Source organism: Sebastes umbrosus, chromosome 10, assembly GCF_015220745.1.
Source record: "Sebastes umbrosus isolate fSebUmb1 chromosome 10, fSebUmb1.pri, whole genome shotgun sequence".
In the NCBI taxonomy this organism is placed as follows: Eukaryota; Metazoa; Chordata; class Actinopteri; order Perciformes; family Sebastidae; genus Sebastes; species Sebastes umbrosus.
Genome location: NC_051278.1, coordinates 14,235,951 through 14,257,456, shown reverse-complemented (window position 1 = coordinate 14,257,456; position 21,506 = coordinate 14,235,951). Strand labels below are relative to the sequence as shown.

General features: G+C 41.6%; 1 protein-coding gene across 6 annotated transcripts in view; it reads right to left on the bottom strand.

Annotated features, from left to right (window-relative positions):
• LOC119495378 (signal-induced proliferation-associated 1-like protein 2) overlaps positions 1-21,506 on the bottom strand; it is a 100,235-nt gene that overhangs the window by 23,578 nt on the left and 55,151 nt on the right. For all 6 annotated transcript variants that reach the window (XM_037781763.1, XM_037781766.1, XM_037781765.1 and 3 more), the window contains exons 8-11: positions 20,300-20,876; positions 13,236-13,510; positions 4,500-4,754; positions 748-894 (exon numbers count right to left, since the gene is read on the bottom strand). In XM_037781763.1, coding sequence (XP_037637691.1) covers positions 748-894; positions 4,500-4,754; positions 13,236-13,510; positions 20,300-20,876 — 1,254 coding nt within the window. The remainder of the gene's footprint in view (positions 1-747; positions 895-4,499; positions 4,755-13,235; positions 13,511-20,299; positions 20,877-21,506) is intronic.

Sequence of the window (21,506 nt, the reverse complement as noted above, 5' to 3'; positions counted from 1 at the left end):
GGAAAACATTGATGACAGAAAGAAATTGTGGTTGTTGACAGAAGCTAAAAGGTCTCTGAAGCCTCTTTCTCCTGCTCTCTTTTTTCTTATAAAAGATGTCTTTTCAATTGCTTTCTCCAAAATTACAGTGTAGTTTGCTAAAGTGGCACTTCAGCTGCAGTAGGTTATACTGGAAGAATTCTTTATAATCACCTCCCATCACAACTTAAGTGCTCATCCTTTTCAAATATTCTGAACAGAGGGAGGAAGATTTTCTCAAAGTTACAATAATGAAAAATACTGTACAAGGCATGGATTTTGAATGGCTGTGAAACGGAACGGCTTAATTTAAACGTGGCCTTTTATGTTTAAGGTAGCATTTATGTTCTTCTGTATTTAAGGCTTTGGATTGACAGAATGGAAACTATAATACATCATGTTAAATGAAAATAAATATCATACATGAAACCAATCATCCTCCATCCTCTTCCCTAATTTTAAGCTCTGGATGTGGTATTAGACCATTGCAGGCATCATTTTATATTTTTTGTTAAATCACTTCCTGGGAAAAAAAAAAGAGTGACGACCGGCCAAGAGTGCGCTGATGATTTGGTCATTTCATGTGGAAAAATTGCTGTCATTTTGCAAAATTGCAAGTTCTCAGAAATAGTGCTGGGGCTGATTGTAGCTGTATTCATTACTGCAAAACCGCATATTCCTGGACTTTGAGGCCGTTTCAAAAGAAGTAACACTGCCATGGTCCCGTACCCATCGAATCCAGGCTGCTGGGACCAGGTGCTGCTGCCGCCGGGTCCTGGATCACTAGAGGAGGACTGGTTACTGGGGGAGCTGCGGTAGTGCTGGTCTCCCTTGTTACATGAGGTGACCTGGGGGTTCTCCATATCCTGCATCGTCCTGCAGAAACAGAGGGGGCAAAAGTGTAAAACACACTGCCATAGATGGTCAAAACCTGGGCTGTATATGACATTATTACACAGCTTTGTTGAATACTTGATTCTGATTGGTCAATCACGGCGTTCTGCGGTCCGTTATTTCTTTATAGCAGACCGTTGCTATGTATAGCAGACTGTTGCTATGGGCGCAGTTCTGATGTCGGACTCTGGAGGACCGTTTTTGTGAAAATCATTGATTTCTTAAGTAAGTAGCCGTGTAATAAGTGGGATAATATACAGCTGACCAACTTGTTGTAATACATTATCCCTTACTTATTATATATACTCAATTTTGGGCTGCAACTAATTGCTTAATCGTTTATAAAATGTCAGAAAATAGTGAAAAATGCCCAGGGTGACATCTTCAAATTGTTAGTTTTGTTGAACCAACAGTCCAAAACCAGAGAATATTCAATTTACAATAATATATAACAAAGAAAAGTAGTGAATTCTTTCGATATGATGGGAGTCTGCAAATTAGAGCTGCAACAATTAATCGATTAGTTGTCAACTATCAAATTAATCGCCAACTATTTTAATAATCAATTAATCCGTTTGAGTAATTTAAGAAAAGAAAAAGTAAAAATTCTGTGATTCCAGCTTCTTAATTGTGAATATTTTCTGGTTTCTTTACTCCTCTATGACGGTAAACTGAATATCTTTGAGTTGTGGACAAAACAAGACATTTGAGTAGCTTATGACAGAAGTAGCTTATGAATGTAAGAGGATTTCTATTTTGAAACAAACTTGACTGCTCTTGAACTACCTTTTCACACGTGACCTGTTAACTTCTTGGACTTTGGCTCAACCTGTACAAAGTGTATTTCACCGTGTTGCAATAAGCTCTGACCAGACTTAAGAGGAGGTTTCTTTGCTTACTTTCGCCTGGTCAGGAGAAACTTGCGGACTACGGTCTAGAGTGAAAAATAAACACTGGATTGGAGTTATGTCTGCTGCCTAGAGGCCTTCCTTTTAACCAACACTCCAAAGTAGGTTAAATGGCCGGACGGGAATAAGACTGCAATAACACAGGCAGGATGGCTTTCACATTAAGTCTCCAGCCAGGTCTAGCTGCATACTCTTTCATCTCTGTGTCTTTCTTCTTATGTATTTGTTTATATAATGAGTTTAGGATTGGGTCTGAATGAACCTGATGACGAAATGTGTGTTTTTTCTTCCTTTATCTTTAAATATTTACAAGCATAAAGGAATATTCAAAGATTAGAAATATAAAGGTCATAAAATTAATCCAGTAGAATCTCATAGTTCACAATACGAACGTTCATCTAGAAGGCGACAAATTCTTTCTCTTTCTGCTTTGTAATCAGGTTTCCTTTGTCTACACCTCCGTGGGAAAATCAGTAAACTGTCAGTAACTCAGTCGCAGCACACATCATCCAACGCTTTGGCCGGATCGACGCATTTCCTCCGCGGCTGAAGTGTTAGTCTCCTCAGCCGGGTCCAGGCACTTTAATGTGAAACAGCAGCAGCTGCTTTTTGTTCTCCGTCTCTTCCTCTCTTGACATAATGTAAAGTTCTGGGGGGAATATTGAAAAAAAAAAAAAAAGAAAAAGTCTCTCTGCGCTGCAATAATATTGGAGGCTACAGAGATTAGCGTCCGGTCCCAGTTGGCTGTGTAGTAGGTGTCATATTTTACAGTGCCAAGTCTGGATTCAGCTAAATGTGTGGATGGGATGATGCTTTATCTGAGCTATCGAGATTCATATCAGTCAGATCAGTGGTTCCCAGATAAACTCAAGTATCGTTTCATTGGCACCACCAGTCCTATTCCAGACATGTTTATTTGAATTTAAACTGGATGTTATTTAACACTAATATTCTATAAAAGTGGATATTGTTACGATAATGTTTTAATACAATTGAACCGTCAATTTTTAGATCAGTTTTCATTCACTCTACTACCACTTAGAGTGGCACAACTGGACATTTCAACAATGTATCCATTCGTTTTAACAAACTTTTCCACCTGTTTATCCATAATTCAACTATCAATGTAGGAAAAGTTAACAGTGTTTGGTTTGTCCCTTTTGGGCTACAGTAGAAACATGGCGGTGCAACATGGCGGACCTGCTCCTATTTAGGTATAAACGGCTCATTCTAAGCTAACGAAAACACAATTCTTGTTTTCAGGTTATCACACACTAAAGAAAACATACTTATTAATATTATATTCCATTTCTGCCAATAGATCCCCCTGAATGTTACACACTGTTCCTTTAAAATAATTACTCATATTGGCGTTTCTATTTTTTCAAATTAGTTGAGCTACACCACATCGTTCCACAAACCCTCTGCGGTACAAGTGTGCCTGGTTGGAAATACTGCTATAGACCACAGATCTAAATCCTAAAAACCAAAACATGATCAATTATTCTATATGTTGTTGTTTTGTAGAATATGCTACTGTATAATATCTCCCTCCTCCCTCCCTCCCTCTTCAGTCTCTGACTCCTTCATCCCCCTCCTCGACTCCCACTCCCTCTGGGGTGCTACATATCGTGGTCCAGGGAAGAGCACTCTCTTTGTTTCAGCAGTAATTGGATGAGATGAGCTGAGCTGTGTCAGTGTCCCCATCACCTCCTCCTCAGCAGGGTGCAGGAAGAGGGAGGGAGCGGGGAGTCGGAGGAGGAGGGAGGGAGAAAGGAGCGAGGGAGAACGGAGCACTCCCGCTGCCAGGGACTCTGATTAGGCAGAGAAGGCAGCCATTATCCCAGTATAGTCAGAACAGGCAACACCGGGGGGGGGGGGTCGGTGTGACACACTGGAAAGGTTATCATGACTGTAGGGGTTTCATTAGGATGAACAAATCACTGCTTTACATGGCTCAATGGAGATGTCCAAAAGAGACACCGTCTAGGACAGGAACAAAGTCTGAGTGTGGCCTTATCATCTAAAAGGGAGATGAAAGCAAAGCCGTGAATTCATCGGAATAAAATGCTCCATTTATCTGTATGCAAATAGCTGAACACAATAACAGCCCCTCAAAGTGTTACTGCGGCTCTTCACTAAATGAGAGAGGCTCAGAGTTCAAAGATTTAATCTCAAAGGATCGGATCTTTTGAGCGTCACCATGTTTGATCGCAAGCGTGAAAAACCTTGAGTAGAAAGCTTGACTTCCAAAAAATGTCTTAAAAGCATAATTTTGTTCATTTGTTCGGTTCAATTTTTGCATTCACTCACTTTATTTTGCAACACTGTAAGTAATGTCGCCGTGACTTGATTTTAATATATTTTTATTTTCTACTTTTTTAGTTACGTTCACTCTCACAACTCTCCCATTTTAATTGTGGTCTTATTGTACATACTATGTATATGCGGTAAAAGCTTCCTGCTGAATAAGATACGACTGATTAAAGTTGTTAGCTAATGGTCAAAACCTCTTTTTTGGAAATTACATTCATAGAAATTGATCATGTAGTGACCCATAAATATTGTGTTCTCTGACAGGTAGATTATGGAAATCTTGTTTAGGCTCTTTCATTGTGTGTGGATCAAAATGAAGCAGCAATCAAAACAAATTCATAGTCTTTTATAGTCTAGCGTTACCTGGACCCATCTGGCAGCTTCCTATCAAAGGAGGTGCTTCGTGGGATCGCCGCCTGGTGCTGCTGGAGGATCTGCTGGCACTGCAGGCGATCGGGGCCCTGCGTGGGCGAGCCCCGGGAGAGCGGCGGCCCAGCAGCCGTGGGCACCCGATGCCAGGTGGTGTTTCTCCTAAAGGGTGTCTTGTACTCGCAGGGTGTACCCTCGCTGTCGACCTTGTACTCCACCATGGGTATGCGGTAGAGCTCGGAGCAGCCCCTGAGTGGGAAGGAGGATGAGGAAAGAAACGAAGAAGGTCAGCAATGAGGCCGGGATGAAAAGGATAACGTAACATCTGAGTTGCACTGCAGGTTCCTTATAGTTCGTCACTACAAGTGACCTCTATCACACTACACATTTCATTTGTTTCCTTTAATAACGTAAAAATATTGATCATTGCTGCTTTAATCTGATGCCTGAGAAGTTCCAGTAATACTTATAGATGGAGAATACAGTAGATTAATCATGGAACAAACTATTTCAAAGTAATAAATCACATCATTATACTTTACTACAAACATTTTTATCTGTGTCCTTAAGACTTTGGACGTGTACTATTTATTCACACTCTAGAGCCACATAAGCTTGTTGTCTGTTTATACTTTTGTTTATTCATTATTTTTGTCCTTAATTTATTTATTTGCTTCACATGAATCTCTTTCTTGCCTTTATTTGTGTGAGTATTATAGTTATTTGTCTTTTTACACTGTTATTTTCAGTTATTGACCTTATCTTGTGCTTTATCTTTTCTTGTTTATTAGCTAGTATGTGTGTGAGTCAGTTTCACTACATGTTTACATACATTTTGATATGTCTTATATGTCTTATTAGTGATTTAAGTGGGCAGCACTGACTCACATGACTCAATGAGTTTTTTTCAAATTTGAACACCTGTCCTCATTACAATTTCACACCCTGATGAAGACTTGTTGAAATGTGTTGATGTTTATCCATGATTTAATAAAGGATTTTGAATATAATCAAGAGCGCCTCGGATGTTTTACAGGCTGCTATGCCATCTAATACGAAGAACTTCCTTTAAAAGTAAGCTGGTCATTTTTTTTTATAACTTTAGCAGTGTGCATAGATCTACAATTACAATTCATTATTGAGGACGTAATGAATCATAAGAATAAGAAGAATTTAATAGCTCATATTACATGCATTATTAGTCATTATGATGATTGCATCAGCCAATTAATCCACATTACAATTTTATAATAATTAGGTGTGGGAAAGAAAGTCAATATAGCATAGTATTGCGATCTTTTATTATATAAACTATTAACCTCTTAACAATCCAACGGACGCTATTCTGTCTTTCGGAGGTTGTAGCAGGCTCAGTCTTAAAGCTAGAGTGAAGCTACTGGTATCATATGAAACTAGAACCTAAGGAATCGATTGGTACCAACCATCATACTAACTTGTCGGGAAGAACGCTAAATAACACTCCAAAGTAACATTGAATTTTGGCAAGGAGAAACTGGCATGGTCATTTTCAAAGGGGTCCCTTGACCTCTTACCTCAAGATATGTGAATGAAAACTCTGAGATGAACAGAGTGGAAACTGGATCTTTTTAGATAAAACACATGTTGACAAACTGCATCACTTGCAGTTGAGAAAAGGTAATATATCGCAATACATCTTATCACAATACTCAGCAGTATCGTGATAATTTCGTATCGTGGAGGCTCTGCTGATTCCCACTCCTAATATTGATTATTAGTAATATAATAACGTTACATGATTTACTATGTGTTTTAAGTTGAGAATTTAATAACATTTTTCATTATCCGACAGGTTGAACATTTCCAGTTGTTACAGTACTTTACTGTAAAACACAACTGACCCTGATGCCCTCTGTAAAATGAGGGGAGGGGAATCAGTCATCCGTTACCATGACTACACCAAAACACACTAATGCTAATGTCAAAAAGATTTAACCAGAGGCAGACGTCTATATATACTGTATGTGTATGTGCGGGCATGTGTGTACCAACTATAGACACACACACACACATAGTTGCATGTGCACTCCGGGGGCTTACGGGCACATCGGAGACACATAGAAAACATTTTTAAAACACTTTGCCTGTTTTAATAGAGAGAAAATCTCCGCTTGCCACTTAATCAGATGTACTGTAGGTCTCCCCTGAGTGGCTCCACTCAGGAGGCTTTCTCCTCCCTCCATCTCTATCTCCATCTCCATCCCATTACTGCTAACAACACTGTGGATCTCTGGGATGGACATGGCCTGTGATGCCATTTCATGCAACATTAATCCTTGGGGTTTGGTGTGTATGTTTGGATGGGCGGGGGGGTTACAGGGTGCTGGGTTGGGGGTTAAACAGCCTGGGTGCTCTGTTAGCTCTCCAAAAGCATTTTGAGCATGACCCTAATGATTACAACGCCCTCCCCCTCCAAAGTCCATTTCCCAGAATCCATTGGGGGATGGAACGCTGTGTATACTTTGCTGTGGTCATACATGTACACACAGCGGCGCTCGAGGAGGGGTGCGCCGGCTGATTGCAAAGGCTGCGGTGGAGGGGGCGAGTAATCCCTCTCAGAGAGACCTTTTCATCAAACTGGGCCATGGGTGGCTGGGCTGTTTACAGCTGGCCTCCCACTGGAGCGGTGGGTGTTATAAGATCTAACTAGAAGATCATCCATTGCTTCCTCCTTCGTCCACAACATGTTTCTCACATCTGGTCAATGTCGTCAGCAGGCTGGCCTCATCCATGATGAAAGACTGTCAATGGTGTGCTCTACATCCTACATAGTTTACATTATTTATTTACTGCATGTATGTAGCATGCATCACTGGTCTGATATGTGGGACAGTGAGAGTAATGAGTGGCATTACGGCATCGGAAGATCAGGGAATTTACAGTATCTTGTTGGGTGAAGCTACTGTATAGAATAGTGAGTTATCAGATATAATTAGAGATGTTCCAATACCGTTTTCTCCATCCCGATACATGAACTTGCAGTATCTGCCGATACCGATCCGATACCAGCGTTATAAAAAATATATATATAGTTATTATTATTATTATTTAACAAAATCTACGATGATATGTAGTCGCATATCACAATATCGATATTATATCGATATACAGCCCGTAATCATTATCCTACTTACTTTTGTTGAGAAACCTGAGGTCCGTTAATCACTTTTTGTTAATGTCAGAAAAACAGGATGCTGACGAGTGTCAAATCTTGACTGTTGGTCATTTTTAACAGGTCTGCTTATTACCTTGATTAACTATGTGTGGGCGTGTGTGTGTGTGTGAGACCATGCCAGGCTGCCAAACATCATTACCCTCTGAACAGACTAAACCTAGCTAACAGCTTGTCAACAGGAAAGGTCTCAGCCGTTGTCTCTTGCTCTGCTTTTTGCACCAGAATGAGCAAGAACTGACAAGGTACATTTCTCTTATGATCCCAATATTCTCCCTCAGCTCCCTCAGGAAGTGGAAATACCCAACGCACTGGCACGTCTTGTTTGTAACGTATAGGGGGATTCGGACCGGCTGTGTATAAATCATGGAGAAACAGCAGGAAACGGGTGTTTGGTCAACAGTTAAACCTGAGCTGGAGGCTGCTGGTGATGGAGGAGAGGAGGAATAATACTGTCTGCTTCCTCCTGATTCCACCAAGAACTGCTGCTGCACTCATCCAGCTAAACATGAGCGGCTATAAATTATACCACAGTGGCCTACATGAGCTTTTAGAGAAGGAGAACATCTACAACTTAAAGGGTAACTTAGATATTTTTTCAACCTGAACCCTATTTTCCCTTGTTTTTTGTCTCTAGGTGACTAAAAGGGACAACACTTTTTGAAATGAATCCAGTATTGAAGGAGAACGCTGCTTCCGCCAGCTGCTAAACGGGCTGTAATGTAATCATTTGGGGTAACCTGGCACCGTCAGTTTACATCCACTAAAAGTGATCGTTTTTGCCACTGACAGGCTCAGATTGTTATTATTAGTATCTGACAACCTTATAGAAAGAACCCTACTGAGAAATTAAACCTTTTTCTTACCTTTCGCTTTCCGTTTGTCATTGTGTCGTATGACTTGTTGCGGTGGAAACGTGAGTGAGAGTGGAGAGAGGAGGGCCAAGGGACACCAGTGTTGTCAGTACAGAAAGCAAAGCTTAGTGTTATCTAAAAGATTTTCAATGTCATGGCAGAATATTTAGCGGATTTTAACAATGAGGATGCGACGTGAGATTTCCCAACAAGGCTTCTCTGAGCGAGACACACAATAACAAACAGACCAGATCAAGCAAAAGGTAAGAAAAAACATTTTATTTCTCTGCAGGATCTTGTCCATAATGTGGTCAAACGATATAATAACAATTTTTTAGTGGATGTAAACTGTCGGTGCCAGGTTGCCCCAAATGATTACATTACAGCTCATTTAGGGACTGACGGCTGCAGCGTTCTCCCTCAATACTGGACCAATTTCAGAAAGCGTTGTTGGAAAATAGACTCCAGAAATAGAAATACAGAAGTTACCCTTTAAAATGAACATCCAGTCAACAAAAATACAGCTACTGACTTATTGGAGGAAATAATTTGACAACACAGTTACAACAACTTGACGTGACATTACTAAAATAACATCATTTGCTCATTTGAAAAAGAAAAGAAAGAGTCTGTAGCCAATTGGAGGTGAACAATCAGCTCCTTCAACCATTGGCTGTTAATGAATTACAATAGATCAGTGTGACAACGGGACCTTAGACCTCAGTCAGAGAGCTGTCGCTCTGATGACATGGCCGGCGACTGAGGGACGTGCTAATCCATTCCCACAGTCAGAGTCCATGTCACAGCAAAGAGCCACAGAGGTTGTGACCTCCAGCAGCCCTTTGCAGAACAGGAGGTTTATTAAATAAGGTGTGCGGAAAAGTGCATTGGATTGCAAAAAAAAAGAAGGGGAAAAGCCCTTTTCAATGATTTCTTTGCAAACCGATCTAAAAGGAAAGGACGCCTCCTGTGAAGAATGTGAGGGGATTAAGCCGAGCAATTTGTGATGCAGGTTCTCTGAGTTTTGGTTTAAAGGCGCTCTCTTTCACAGGGTGTCGGCATGGGAAGTGAGAAATCCGGCTTAACTTCAGTCCAGATGAAAATCCATGATGACAAGTCCGATGACACTTCAAAAGAAAGGTCACAAGTGGCCATCTGAATGTCACAGGCAATACTCATTATCAGCAGGGGGCTGCTGCAGGTTGAACCCACTTAAATTCGGGTTACTTCCATTTTAAACATAAATCTTTGTGATTAAAAGCAAAAATGTACATTTTGTTCTGACAAAAAATATAAAAGGCAGATACTCTTGTTTCTGTTAGTATGTCTTGTAGTAATCATCCATTTGAGTCCATATTGGACTGATCCTCTTGTTTACTCTTCCATCTCTGATGACCGTAGACCAAAACATACAATCACTGCCATGTTCTGTACGTTGCATTCCTGTTTCAAAGAGCTAATTTTTTTCATCTTTTCCTCATTAGTTTGATCCAAGGCTAACATGTTGAACTTGTTTAAAACCTTCCAGAGTGATGATGGAAAAGCCTCTGGTATTGCACTGGGCTAAAACCACATCCTTCCTCCAGTGTAAATAAATACAGTACTAGGTACGGCTAATATTAGAGCCGTATCTCCACTGGCCGGCTTCAGGCTGAGCCGGGTAAAACCGTTTAGGGCAGCTTTAGGAGGTTTACCACAAAACAGTGATACACAAATGTCATTCAATATAATCTTAGCAACCAGATGACCCCCTCAATCCTCACTGAGTCTAGAGGAATCATAAAATAATAGAATGATATTCTGACAGTAAAGAGGAGACACACATCTTCCAGCCCCAACATGTGCTTATGAAAACATTTCTCCTTGTCATGGTCGCAGTGTGGAGCCAGGGCACATTGTCTGGAGGTCATGAGACTCTTGTCCATTGTTGTTAGACTAACCCCCATCTCTCTGGCCACAGGGGACTGACTGGGGCCTTTGGGCCCCCGCTGAATTCCTTTCCTTTGAGATAATAATGGAGAAACTGGAGTGCTTATTGTTGACTGCAACACTTTAGCAACTCAAAGACGCAGCAGCGAAAAGAGTCGAGGGCCCTCGAGATTCTTCACCTGACCTCTCACCTCCTGAGTTGTGGGAGTCTTGGGAGAAAATTCACAGGACCCGGCCGAGACGGAGCCTTTCGGTTCTCATGAGACGATGATGACAAAGTGTGTTTCAGTAAGACGGGGAAATCTCCCAGTATAGCTCAACAGCTCTGACCAGTATAGCCTTCTACCGTAATACCTACTAATCTGCCAGATGCATCTGTTAGCGACGCCAGATATGGGTCAAGCTCACTGAATTATGCATCATACCACCCATTATGGACATACAGCATGACGCATACTACTCATATAACAGTGCTATGTAGCATGTGTATTTTTAAAACCATCTTTTATTGGCTGTCTAACGTACCTTCATGGGTCAAAAATACTGTGTCAAAAACTTCCTTTACAGAATCCTCCATCCTGTAAACACCACATCTCCACAGAGCCGGACACGCCTTTATCGACACAAGAACCAGTATTTGGAAGATGTTTGTTTTGTTTGCTTTCTGCTTCCCTGAACTGCGATTATGATTGTATCATCATGTATCATCACAGCTCGTGGTAAGAGGATTAGACGTCGGTTCTGCCAGAGAGGCGGCTGTTTTGGATTCGCAGACGACGGGCATGTTCGCCCACCATCTGGGGGAACAAATATGTTACTGCTCTCTTGCCAGACCAGAACAAAAAGTTGAAACACAGTTAAACATGTGCCTAGCATGCAGTCTTTGACATAATGACACATATACAGTATATATATATATATATATATAGACACACAGCTGTTTCAAGGTTTATTCACACAGGAATTTTAGTAGGGGTGCCATGAATATAATTTTCCAAAAATATGCATTTAATCTTCTATAAACAGATGTCATCTAAAATCTAGGGCGGTCAATCAGTTGAGATAATGAATCGTGATTAATCGCAAATGAATCACATTTTTTATCTGTTCAAAATGTACCTTAAAGGGAGATTTGTCAAGTATTTAAAACTCTTATCATCGTGGGAGTGGGCAAATATGCTGCTTTATGCAAATGTATGTATATATTTATTATTGGAAATCATTTAACAACACAAAACAATGTAAAAATATTGTCCAGAAATCCTCACAGGTACTGCATTTAGCATAAAAAATATGCTCAAATCATAACATGGCAAACTGCAGCCCAACAGGCAACAACAGCTGTCAGAGTGTCAGTGTGCTGACTTGACTATGACTTGCCCCAAACTGCATGTGATTATCATAAAGTGGGCATGTCTGTGAAGGGGAGACTCGTGGGTACCCATAGAACCCATTTTCATTCACATATCTTAAGGTCAAAGGTCAAGGGACCTCTTTGAAAATGGCCATGACAGTTTTTCCTCACCAAAATTTAGCTTAAGTTTGGAGTGTTATTTATCCTCCTTCCTGACATGGTTGGTATGACATGGTTGGTACCAATGGATTCCTCAGGTTTTTCTAGTTTCATATTATATCAGTATCTTCACTTTAGCTTAAGTTAAAGAAATGGCATTAAAACTAATTTGTGTTAACGCATTATTATCACGTTAACTTTCACAGCCCTACTAAAATCCCTCATCCACCGGCGATTTATAAAACTTCTTCATCATCAAGACTTCTGTTTAGAAATGCACACAGAGTAAATGCACCTTGTGATTATTTAATTGCAGTCGCCTACAGGCTTTTAATTAGAATTATTAGCAAACAACGTTAGCATTACCTGTCAGATCACAAACAGAAAATAGGATTAAGTGTCTCTCTGCACACTGACAAGTCATTCTGCTTTGGTCATCTGTGACAAAGTGGGAAAAGCTTTCGCTGGTACACAAATCTGTCAGCCTGAAGCACCACCAAAACAAAGATGTCAAAAAATGTGAGTGTGAAAGAGTGATGGATACGATTTCACTGTCTGTCTCTCACAGACAAAACAAGCAGATGTGCTTTCAGAACAAGCGTCTTACAGACAGACCTTCATTTCTCCTCGTCACAAAAGATCGTTTGAAATATGCTTCTCTCTTTTTATTACGGGTGTGTGTCCCTAAAAAGCCAAACACTCCCCTCCTAATTGCTGAATAGAAGATTGGGCGAGGTTAGAAAAAAAGAAAGCAATCTGCAAATGTGAGCTGTCAGACAATGGCAGCGCGAGTTGAGCCATTAATCAAAATGCTCCTCTCATTATCATTAGTGAGAAACGTTGACCGTCCGTGTCTGCGTGACTCTACAGCCCTGCTGGAGCTTTCTCCTGCAACAAAGCCACATCAATACAAAGAGTCCCCTCTCCAGAGAAATCAGCGGAGAACATCAACCCGGCAACAAAAACAGTATGTAAGCATTTCTTTATGCTAATCATCTCAAACATGAGAGCAAAATGTCAAGTTAATTCAGCCCAGCTGCATGGAAAAATGAGAAAAGAAACCACTCTTCTGTTATGACTTCATTCATTTTTGAGGAGCACCTGTTTCTGTTTCACTAACCACAACACAGAAGCCAAAACTCAAAGACAATAGGAAGTCTGTATGTGTTTTGTAAGCAGCTTTTGTCTGTAGTGTTGTTAGAAAGCAATAGGTGAGGAGTTACCTTCGGGGTGCGCCGTCCTCATGAGGCTGGATTATAACCACTTTGACGCTGACGGATGTGCGCAGCAGGTCGATCATTTGCTCGTGGGTGAGAGTGGCGACGGCCACCTTGCAGATCTCCACCAGCCGGCTGCCCTGCCTCAGCCCCGCCTTCCAGGCGAAGCCGAAGGGCTCCACGTCGGCCACGATGCCCTCGAAGTTGACGTGGAAACCGAGCTGGCCGAGGCCGTTCCGGCGCAACGTCATCTCTGACGTCTCGCAGCCTCTGGTGGTGATCTGGAACCAGAAGCAAAATTGATTCGTTCATTATCTACAATAAAAGTACATGTACTTTGTCTAAATCAGTGATGTCAGAATACTGGAATTTCTAACTTCGATACAATATCATTTTCGATACCACAGAGGAAGATGGACACAACATAGAGGTAAACTATTTTTTGATTTTTATGAAAAGATAAACAGCAGAGTGAGAGAGAGAGAGCAGAAAACAAAGACCAACACATGAAATGGATGCAAAAAAACAAGCATGAGATGGACAGAGGCCGACTGGAAGTTGAGTGATGTTAATATCCTCTAATAAGAGCTTTCTAAACTAACACAATATATTTCAAGAGCAGCCTTCAATGATGCACAATTCTTGCATCTTTTCCAATAGATGTGAGTGGATCTTATTACACACGAGCAAAAACAAGACAAATACTATTAGAGTAGAGTAAAATCTGTCCTCAGGCAGAAGTGCAAGAGCATGTTTGTTCGGCTAATTCAAAGAACCTCTCAAAATGGAAGTTAATAAGAGGCTACATGACAGAGCTAACTGGTTTAGCCTCAGAGCTGAATAGGGGCAGATAAAACACACAAATACACACATGTCTCTGTGGACACTTCAGTGGCTCTGTGGGTGCTGTGTGGGGAATTAGGATCTACTTGGCGTCTGAGACACGGACTTGTGCGTAGAACTAAGTCTATTAACCAGAGCTAACTTCTGTAACAATCTGGATCAATTTATGGATTCAATGATCAACAATCCAATGTCATCGATGCATAGTGAAAACATCGATACATATCATCATCTTTAAGATACGCCTTTATTTATGTACGTCCATGGTACGTCTGTGTCACCATTTCCGTCCAAGCGCACTTCCTTCATACTGAGCCCAGAAATAAAATTGTCAAATCCTATTTTAGTTGCTTTTTGTGAGAACTGTAACTGATTGTGCTAAATAGACATATGATATGGTCTCATATCGATCGCATGAGACCATCACCAACACATAATCTGCATCATCTGGCCGCTGATGAACACAAAATGATCTCTTCACCCTGTTTCTCTTAACTGACTGAGACTGCAGCCAGAGACCAGAGACTTCACCCGTGGATACTTGGCGGACAGTCGCTGCTTATCCAGTGGCGTGCTTGGATGAAACTTAAAGTTGGTTCTCGTCCAATCATGTACTTGCATGCAAATGAAGTTGCTCACTTCAGTTTCTCAGCGGTGTCTTGGCTTGGCCTAAGCCTCTGCTTTAATGCAATCCAGGTTCAGCTGAAGTTCAGGCAACCCTCAGCATCAACCTTCAGCAAACTCAGCTTCAGCAGCATTATTCCAGTTAAACACAGAACCAGCAGACTAAGCAGGGATGGAAACATGCAACTGTATCTATGTTCAACTTGATGGAATGAAGTGACTGAGCTTATATAATTTATATGTAGGCTACACTGCTGCAGTGTGGGTACACAATGGGATTTTCTTGTGACAACCACTGGAAAACAAACTCAGAGTGCATCCAATGAGTTTTAATCACCCATCAGATTAGTCTTGGTTCAGTTGTGGGTGACTGCCTCCATTTGCCGCAGAGTGGCAGCTGGCTTCAGGGACACATTAACTCAGACTACGGCCTGTCAACACTCCACCAGATTCTCACACTGGCAGAAACCCTACCCCGCTGTGTGAGAGGGGACCCGAGACAACCATGATGGATCTCATAGTGAGACGCAATCTGAAAACTTTATTTACTTAGGAAAGGACTCACACGGTTGATGAAATCTCTGTTTTGAGTTAAATACATGCTCAAAGTTTTTCAAAGAGAGATGAAACCATAGGAGCATGACTAAACAATCGCTCTGCATAAAACATCAAGGGCAAAAGAAATTGGAAATGTGAAGTCCAAAAGCTCTCTGGGGGCAAAGTCAGGAAGTAAATGGCCTGTGCATGAAGAAGACATTGGCCTGGGCGTTAGGGACCATGAATCAAACTGCCCTTTGTCGGAAATTTATTAGGCCTAAATAATAGCTCTCTAAATGCCTTCATCAACGCCCCCTTTATTCAGTCCATCCAGAAAATTAATGTGCCCAGGTTCTCCTCTGAATGGCCCAAATCTATAATAACAGGACACTCATCCGGAGGGATTTGTGGCCTGTGAAGTTATTCGGATTAGGGATGGTGACATAAGGTCTGGCAGCGTGGACGACGTGTGTGTGTGACATAAAGAAACAAACAGCATCAGCCTCCAATCTGCCGTCAAGTAAAGTGTCGCTGGCGCTGATCCTCAGTGAGAAGTCTGACAGTCTGAAGTAGCTCCGACACTGACGACACCGCCTGCAGTAGCTCGTTTCACAGACGTGATAAAACCTCGTCATCCCACTGAACTTCAAAGAACTGAAGTACAGATTGGTGAAACGTGGGTCACCCGTTTCCTCTGGGCTGGATATTTGTGAATCAATTTCTAAATCTAGGACAGTGGCTTCTAGTGGGATATGGCACAATTTAGCTTAATGGGGCAAGAGTAGTAGCAAGAGATTCATGTCAGCAGTTACTAATACAACCTCAAAATGATGCTGATTAGTACTGATTAATCGATTAGTTGATTGTTGTTGATGGATATTTTGTCAAACATGGCAATCTATCCATCATTTAAGTTGCTGATTAGGCAAAAAATGGTAAACATTAATCTAGATTTTGTTGCTTTTCTCTGTTATAAATAATATTAAATTGAATGTTTTTGGGCTGTTGGTTGAAAAAAGAAGCAACGTAAAGATATCAGCTTGGGCAACTATTTTTTTTGGGCTCCCAGCTTTCAAACTGAAAGCAACTTGGCGACTCGTTTGGAAACTTTATTTCTTTTATATAACGAAAATAGTTCACCGAAATGTGTCTCTGAAAATATTTTATGCAAGAAATAAGCCATGCAGTTGTGTATGTCTTTATTTTAGATCAACAACAACGGTTAGTTTAAAAGCTTCTTGGGAGTTTCCAGAGGCGGCGAGTCGCGTCGGACGCCACTGATTTGCATAAAGTAGCCTAGACATAAACTTTATAGAAATGAGGAGCGGCAAACATGACGCCCCGTTCTTCTAAACGCAACCTAGCTGCGCTACCAGAATGCATTGCACGACTGCTTACATAGACGATGAATAGGAAGCGTGGAAAGGACGGATCCTGTGGACACGTACCATGAGAAATGATTGTCATTATCCAATAATCTGCAGACTATTTTTTCTCTATAAATTAATAAGCCATTTTATAAGATGTCAAAAAATAGAGAAAAACGGGCATAATAATTTATCACAGCCAATCATGACATATTCAAATACTTTGATTTATCCGACCCACAGTCTTAAACAGAAAGATTTCCATTTACTTGCATATATGACAAAAAAGAGCATGAGATTATTACATTTGAGAAGCTGCAACCAGAGAATAATTGCAGAGAAATGACGTAAAATGATGAATGGCTTATCAAAATAGTTGTTGCTCTAAAGCATTTATTGTCATCGTCGTTTTTCCTTTTGCTACTTTGCCTCTTCTATCACTCAAATCTCTATCAGATACGGTGATTCACTTTGATCTGTAGCCCTGCTGATGCCTACAGTACATGAAGACAGACTGTCTGTACTTTGTTCAGGAAACAAACTAAATATGGCAACCGAGCCAAGATGACTTGTCTCATAAATGCCGAACACGCGGCCACCCAGCTCAGCAACACCCTGGAGAGCCGGACGTTATCACAAAGCTTTTTAGTTTTGCTCTCACACTGGGCTCCTCTGTGTGTTACAGCAGCCAATCTGTTCACTCTGGTTTGCATTACATCACAGGTCCGGCAGCCTGTAAATCCTACCAATGAAACACGACTCGAGTCAACCTCTGGGACGTTACAGACACCTTTGGGACAAAGTGTGCACGGTCAGCTCATACCCAAAATGTGCACACTGCTGCTGCTGCTGCTGCTCCGCTGTAACACAATTAGCCACTTATTAATACTTATTCTGAGCCTTTCCTGTGAAATATCCCTCACAAATCCCGTGGGTAAGTGGACAGTAAATGTGAGAGGATATTAACATAGTGAATGAGGAAGCGATGTCCTTTGGCTAATCACAAATGCTAATATATCCTGCTCTGTCCTTTCTTAGGATGAGTTGAGTAGACACTGAATGGCACATGTGTCCTTTTAAGATTAATTATGGTAAATACTTCTTGGTTGGGATATGCAAAATCTTTGTGCACATTTATTTTTGCTCGTTCCAATTTCTTCTGAAAATAGTTCACTGCAAAAAGTGATATCAAAAAAGGTGTAATTATCTTCACCTATGGTAATCCTCAGAGGAATGAGGTTCTTTGGTGGGTTTTTTTGTGCAGGAAATGGATTGTTACTCCCATGTTGCTGTCTGAACCAATGATATGCTGGCTGGAAATTTCAAGGCCGTTGATGAGGTTGCCAAAGGAGGGATAAGTGGAGGAGAGTATTCAGGCAGGCATGCAGAAATAAGGTCATGGACGGCTCAGGTTTGGATTTTTTGGGATTCAACCTCAATGTTTTTTGAAAGGAAACAAAGGGCTGCCTGATTAGAGGTTCAGTAAACAAATCATGGAAACTAGAATAGGAAAAACAAGCCTACGCACGAGGAGCGGAAACAATGCATCGGATGCCAGCGTCCAGGCTGAGGAACCAGGTGTTTTCATCTATTTTTTTTTTTTATTTTAAACTTGCAGACTTAAAAAAAAATCCCACAATATAACCAGGGCCACAGAGCACAGATGGGGTTGAGAGAAATTGGACGAAGTGGATAGCAGCTCTCAATAGGAGTGAAGTAGTGAGGCCAAGTGTCCTCTATTCTTAGTCTGTCAGACCCAAAAGAAAGTGTGTTTCCTCTCCTCCCCTTCAAAACTGGGTTGGTGTCCTGTTTAAGCTCCCTCCTCCTGTACCTGCGCCCAGACATCCGCGAAATCAACAATGGGCCAAAATCACATCATCGCTAATCTCCCACTCCCGTTAAATGAGCCGTCTGCCGCAGGGAGTGGCTCTGGCTGATGGAAATGCTGTGATGTTTCATAACGGTTTATACTGATCAAGCGCAGGACAACATCTGTACTTTGTGTGACCTGGACGTTTAACTGTACACCTCTGCTGATTCTGCGTGCCAAAGAAAGCTATCAACATGAGGTCTATAATCCTCTCTGGACTCCATTGATTTCACTTTACAGTTTCACATTCAAGTGACACTCCCGTCTCCGGACAACTTCCAAAGTGGACCGGGCAGACAGACGAGGGGGAAGTCAGGAGGAAGGAAAATAAAATACCAGAAGCTCGGCGTAGAGTTGCAACACATGAGACTTGACAGGATAGATATAGGTTAAGCAAGCAACCGTTCTGCTGACATGATGATGAAAATAGAATAACAAGGTTTGTGGTGAGTAGTAAAGCTACAATGGTGAGAGCAATATTTGCAGAATGCATTGTTTCACCGCAGAGCTACCACAACTATCCCAAAGTAAAATGCCTCACTGCACCATTTAAACTAAAGGCAGCCATTTCCCTTCACATGCTATGCAGCTTGTGTGTGAATCACAGTCATAATAGATTTACTGGGCAATTCTGATGACAGACTACTACTACTCAGAGTTTCATGGAAGTTACTTATAGGTCTCTTTGTCGGCAGGATGTACTGGTGAACTCCTTTTCAATACAAAGAAGGGCTTTTTCATTCGATATTGGGAGTAAAACTACTACAAGGAGGTTTTCATAAGCAATGTAGAGCAAAAAGAAGACCAACGCAAAATGTCCCCGTCATTTCCAAAGGAGTGACCAAGCTGAGCAACAGGTGAAGATGAATGGAGCAGGTATAGTGAGATACAGCCTAAAACTGAATGAAACGTTATGTTTTTAACACAAACAAAGCGGCTTCTTTAGGTTTATGAAATAAAACCACTGGTTTCACGCTGGATGCGAACCCCAGCCTACCATCGCCCCTGACCTCCACCCCATATGGAGTTTCACATTGTCTATACTACAATGCCTGACTTCCGCTTCTGCTCCTGTCATAATTACTACGGTCGCTAAAGGTCGCCATAGTCTTCTTTTGTTCCGTCTTTCGGTGACCATGTGAATAGATGATAAAACCTACTACTGGGTGTGGCGGGCCCCTTTTGACCCACATCTATGGGCTTGTAGGTAAGGGATAATGTACAGCGAGGCGGTCATTGTTGCAAAATAAACCCTGATGCAGGCGATGCAGAACTGCGTCCATAGCAACGGTCTGTTATACATAGCAACGGTCTGCTTTAAAGAAATAACATACATTAAAACGATCAGAATCGAGTATTCAACAAAGCCGTGTAATAACCATAAATAATGCCTATTTAATAAACTGATAACAGTCTAATCTGTTGTCAAAAGCTGCCTTGTGGGTGAACAAGAAAAGGTGTCATGAATATTTGGCTAATGTTGATGCCAAAGTATTTTTTTAATCTGTCGGTGCATGTTCGTGTATTATTGCCAACCTGGGCTGCACCTTGGCCGATCCATTAATTAAAACCGTTTTGACACATCACTGGTATGACAACTTAATTTTACTTTAATATGCTCATTATATCAAAAATAAACTGCATGCCAAACTAAAACTAAACCCTCAATTAGCCACAGAGAATGAATTACTCCCTCTGAGAGGTGACTGCAGTGTTTTCAGATCTCTCATGGTATGATTTGAGACTGATACTCTCGTATGGTCTAATCCAGAAGACAATAAGACCTAAAATAACAGAGATTATTACAGCTGAGTCTTTAAGGATCTTACCTCTAGTCTTTGCACCATCTCCCTGATGTCCTCTCCGCAGTTGTCGTGGGCCGACAGCATGATACACTCCCCGCGCTCGTAGAAGATCTTAATGCTCATAATCCCTGAGGTCCATCCAATGACGTCACGACAAGAGCAGTTGAACACCACGTTTCTTGAATGCTCCTCGATGAGCACGATAAACTCGTTGGATATGCCGAGCAAGCAGTCCACGTCCATCGACTGGCCAAAGTCCCGGGCGCGGACGCTCCAGGTGATGGCGCCCACGCTGAGCAGATGTGCGTCCTTCCTGGGTTTCACCTTCTCCTTCTTCTTGGCTCCGAGGGTGATAAAGCTGAATTTGACAGCAGAGTCAATAGTAGCCGTGCTAACAAAGTTCTCAGCCAGGTCCTTCAGGTACTCCTGCCGCGTGCGAGTCGCCATGGCTCGGAACTTCTCCGACTTGTGCGCGGCGTTCTCTCCGTTGATGACCTTGGCGAGCAGGAAGTCCCTGAAAACCGCCGACTTCGGGAAAGTTACAGACTTGGGAATAGGAGGGCCGAACGGAGGCACGTCTTTAGATCTGGACACGGCCACGCTGGAAGACAGGATGGAAACAATAAATCACAAGCAGCGGCGACAGTTAGGAGAAAGTAAAAGGACTGAACGAGGGTTGAATTGTGCGTATAATGAGCAGCAATTTAAAGAGTGTTGAAATTATACAGCTTTCAGGGAAATTATTTGAGAGGAGCTCAGACTAATCTCGCTCTGTTCAATGCTATGTTATTAACAAGAGTTGTCTTGACTTCAGAAACACTCGAGGAGAGAGTCGTAAGTCATAATTTCAAGGTGTCTCTGAAGATAATAACTGTATCATCACTGAGCAGATCAAAAGAGCCTTGTGATTCCCGCACATTACTATAAAGTCATGACAGAAACCACAGAAAGCACTCAGCAGGCTATTATTATTATTCTTTCAAATTAAGTGCTCTTAAAAGTTCATGTAGAGCCATTTGGCATGAAGACATTTATGAAAAGCACATCAAAAGATAAACACATTCCCCTAAATTGTCTTGAGAATATTAGTTTGCTTCTCATCCCACGGTGAGGCGCTCTAATGTTTGGTAGTTTTGACTCAATGCCACCAAATTCAGATTGTTAGCCGCTCCTTTTTCATCAGCCTCAGTGAAACAGCTTTGAGAGAGCCTCGCAGGCGTGGTGCACGCTC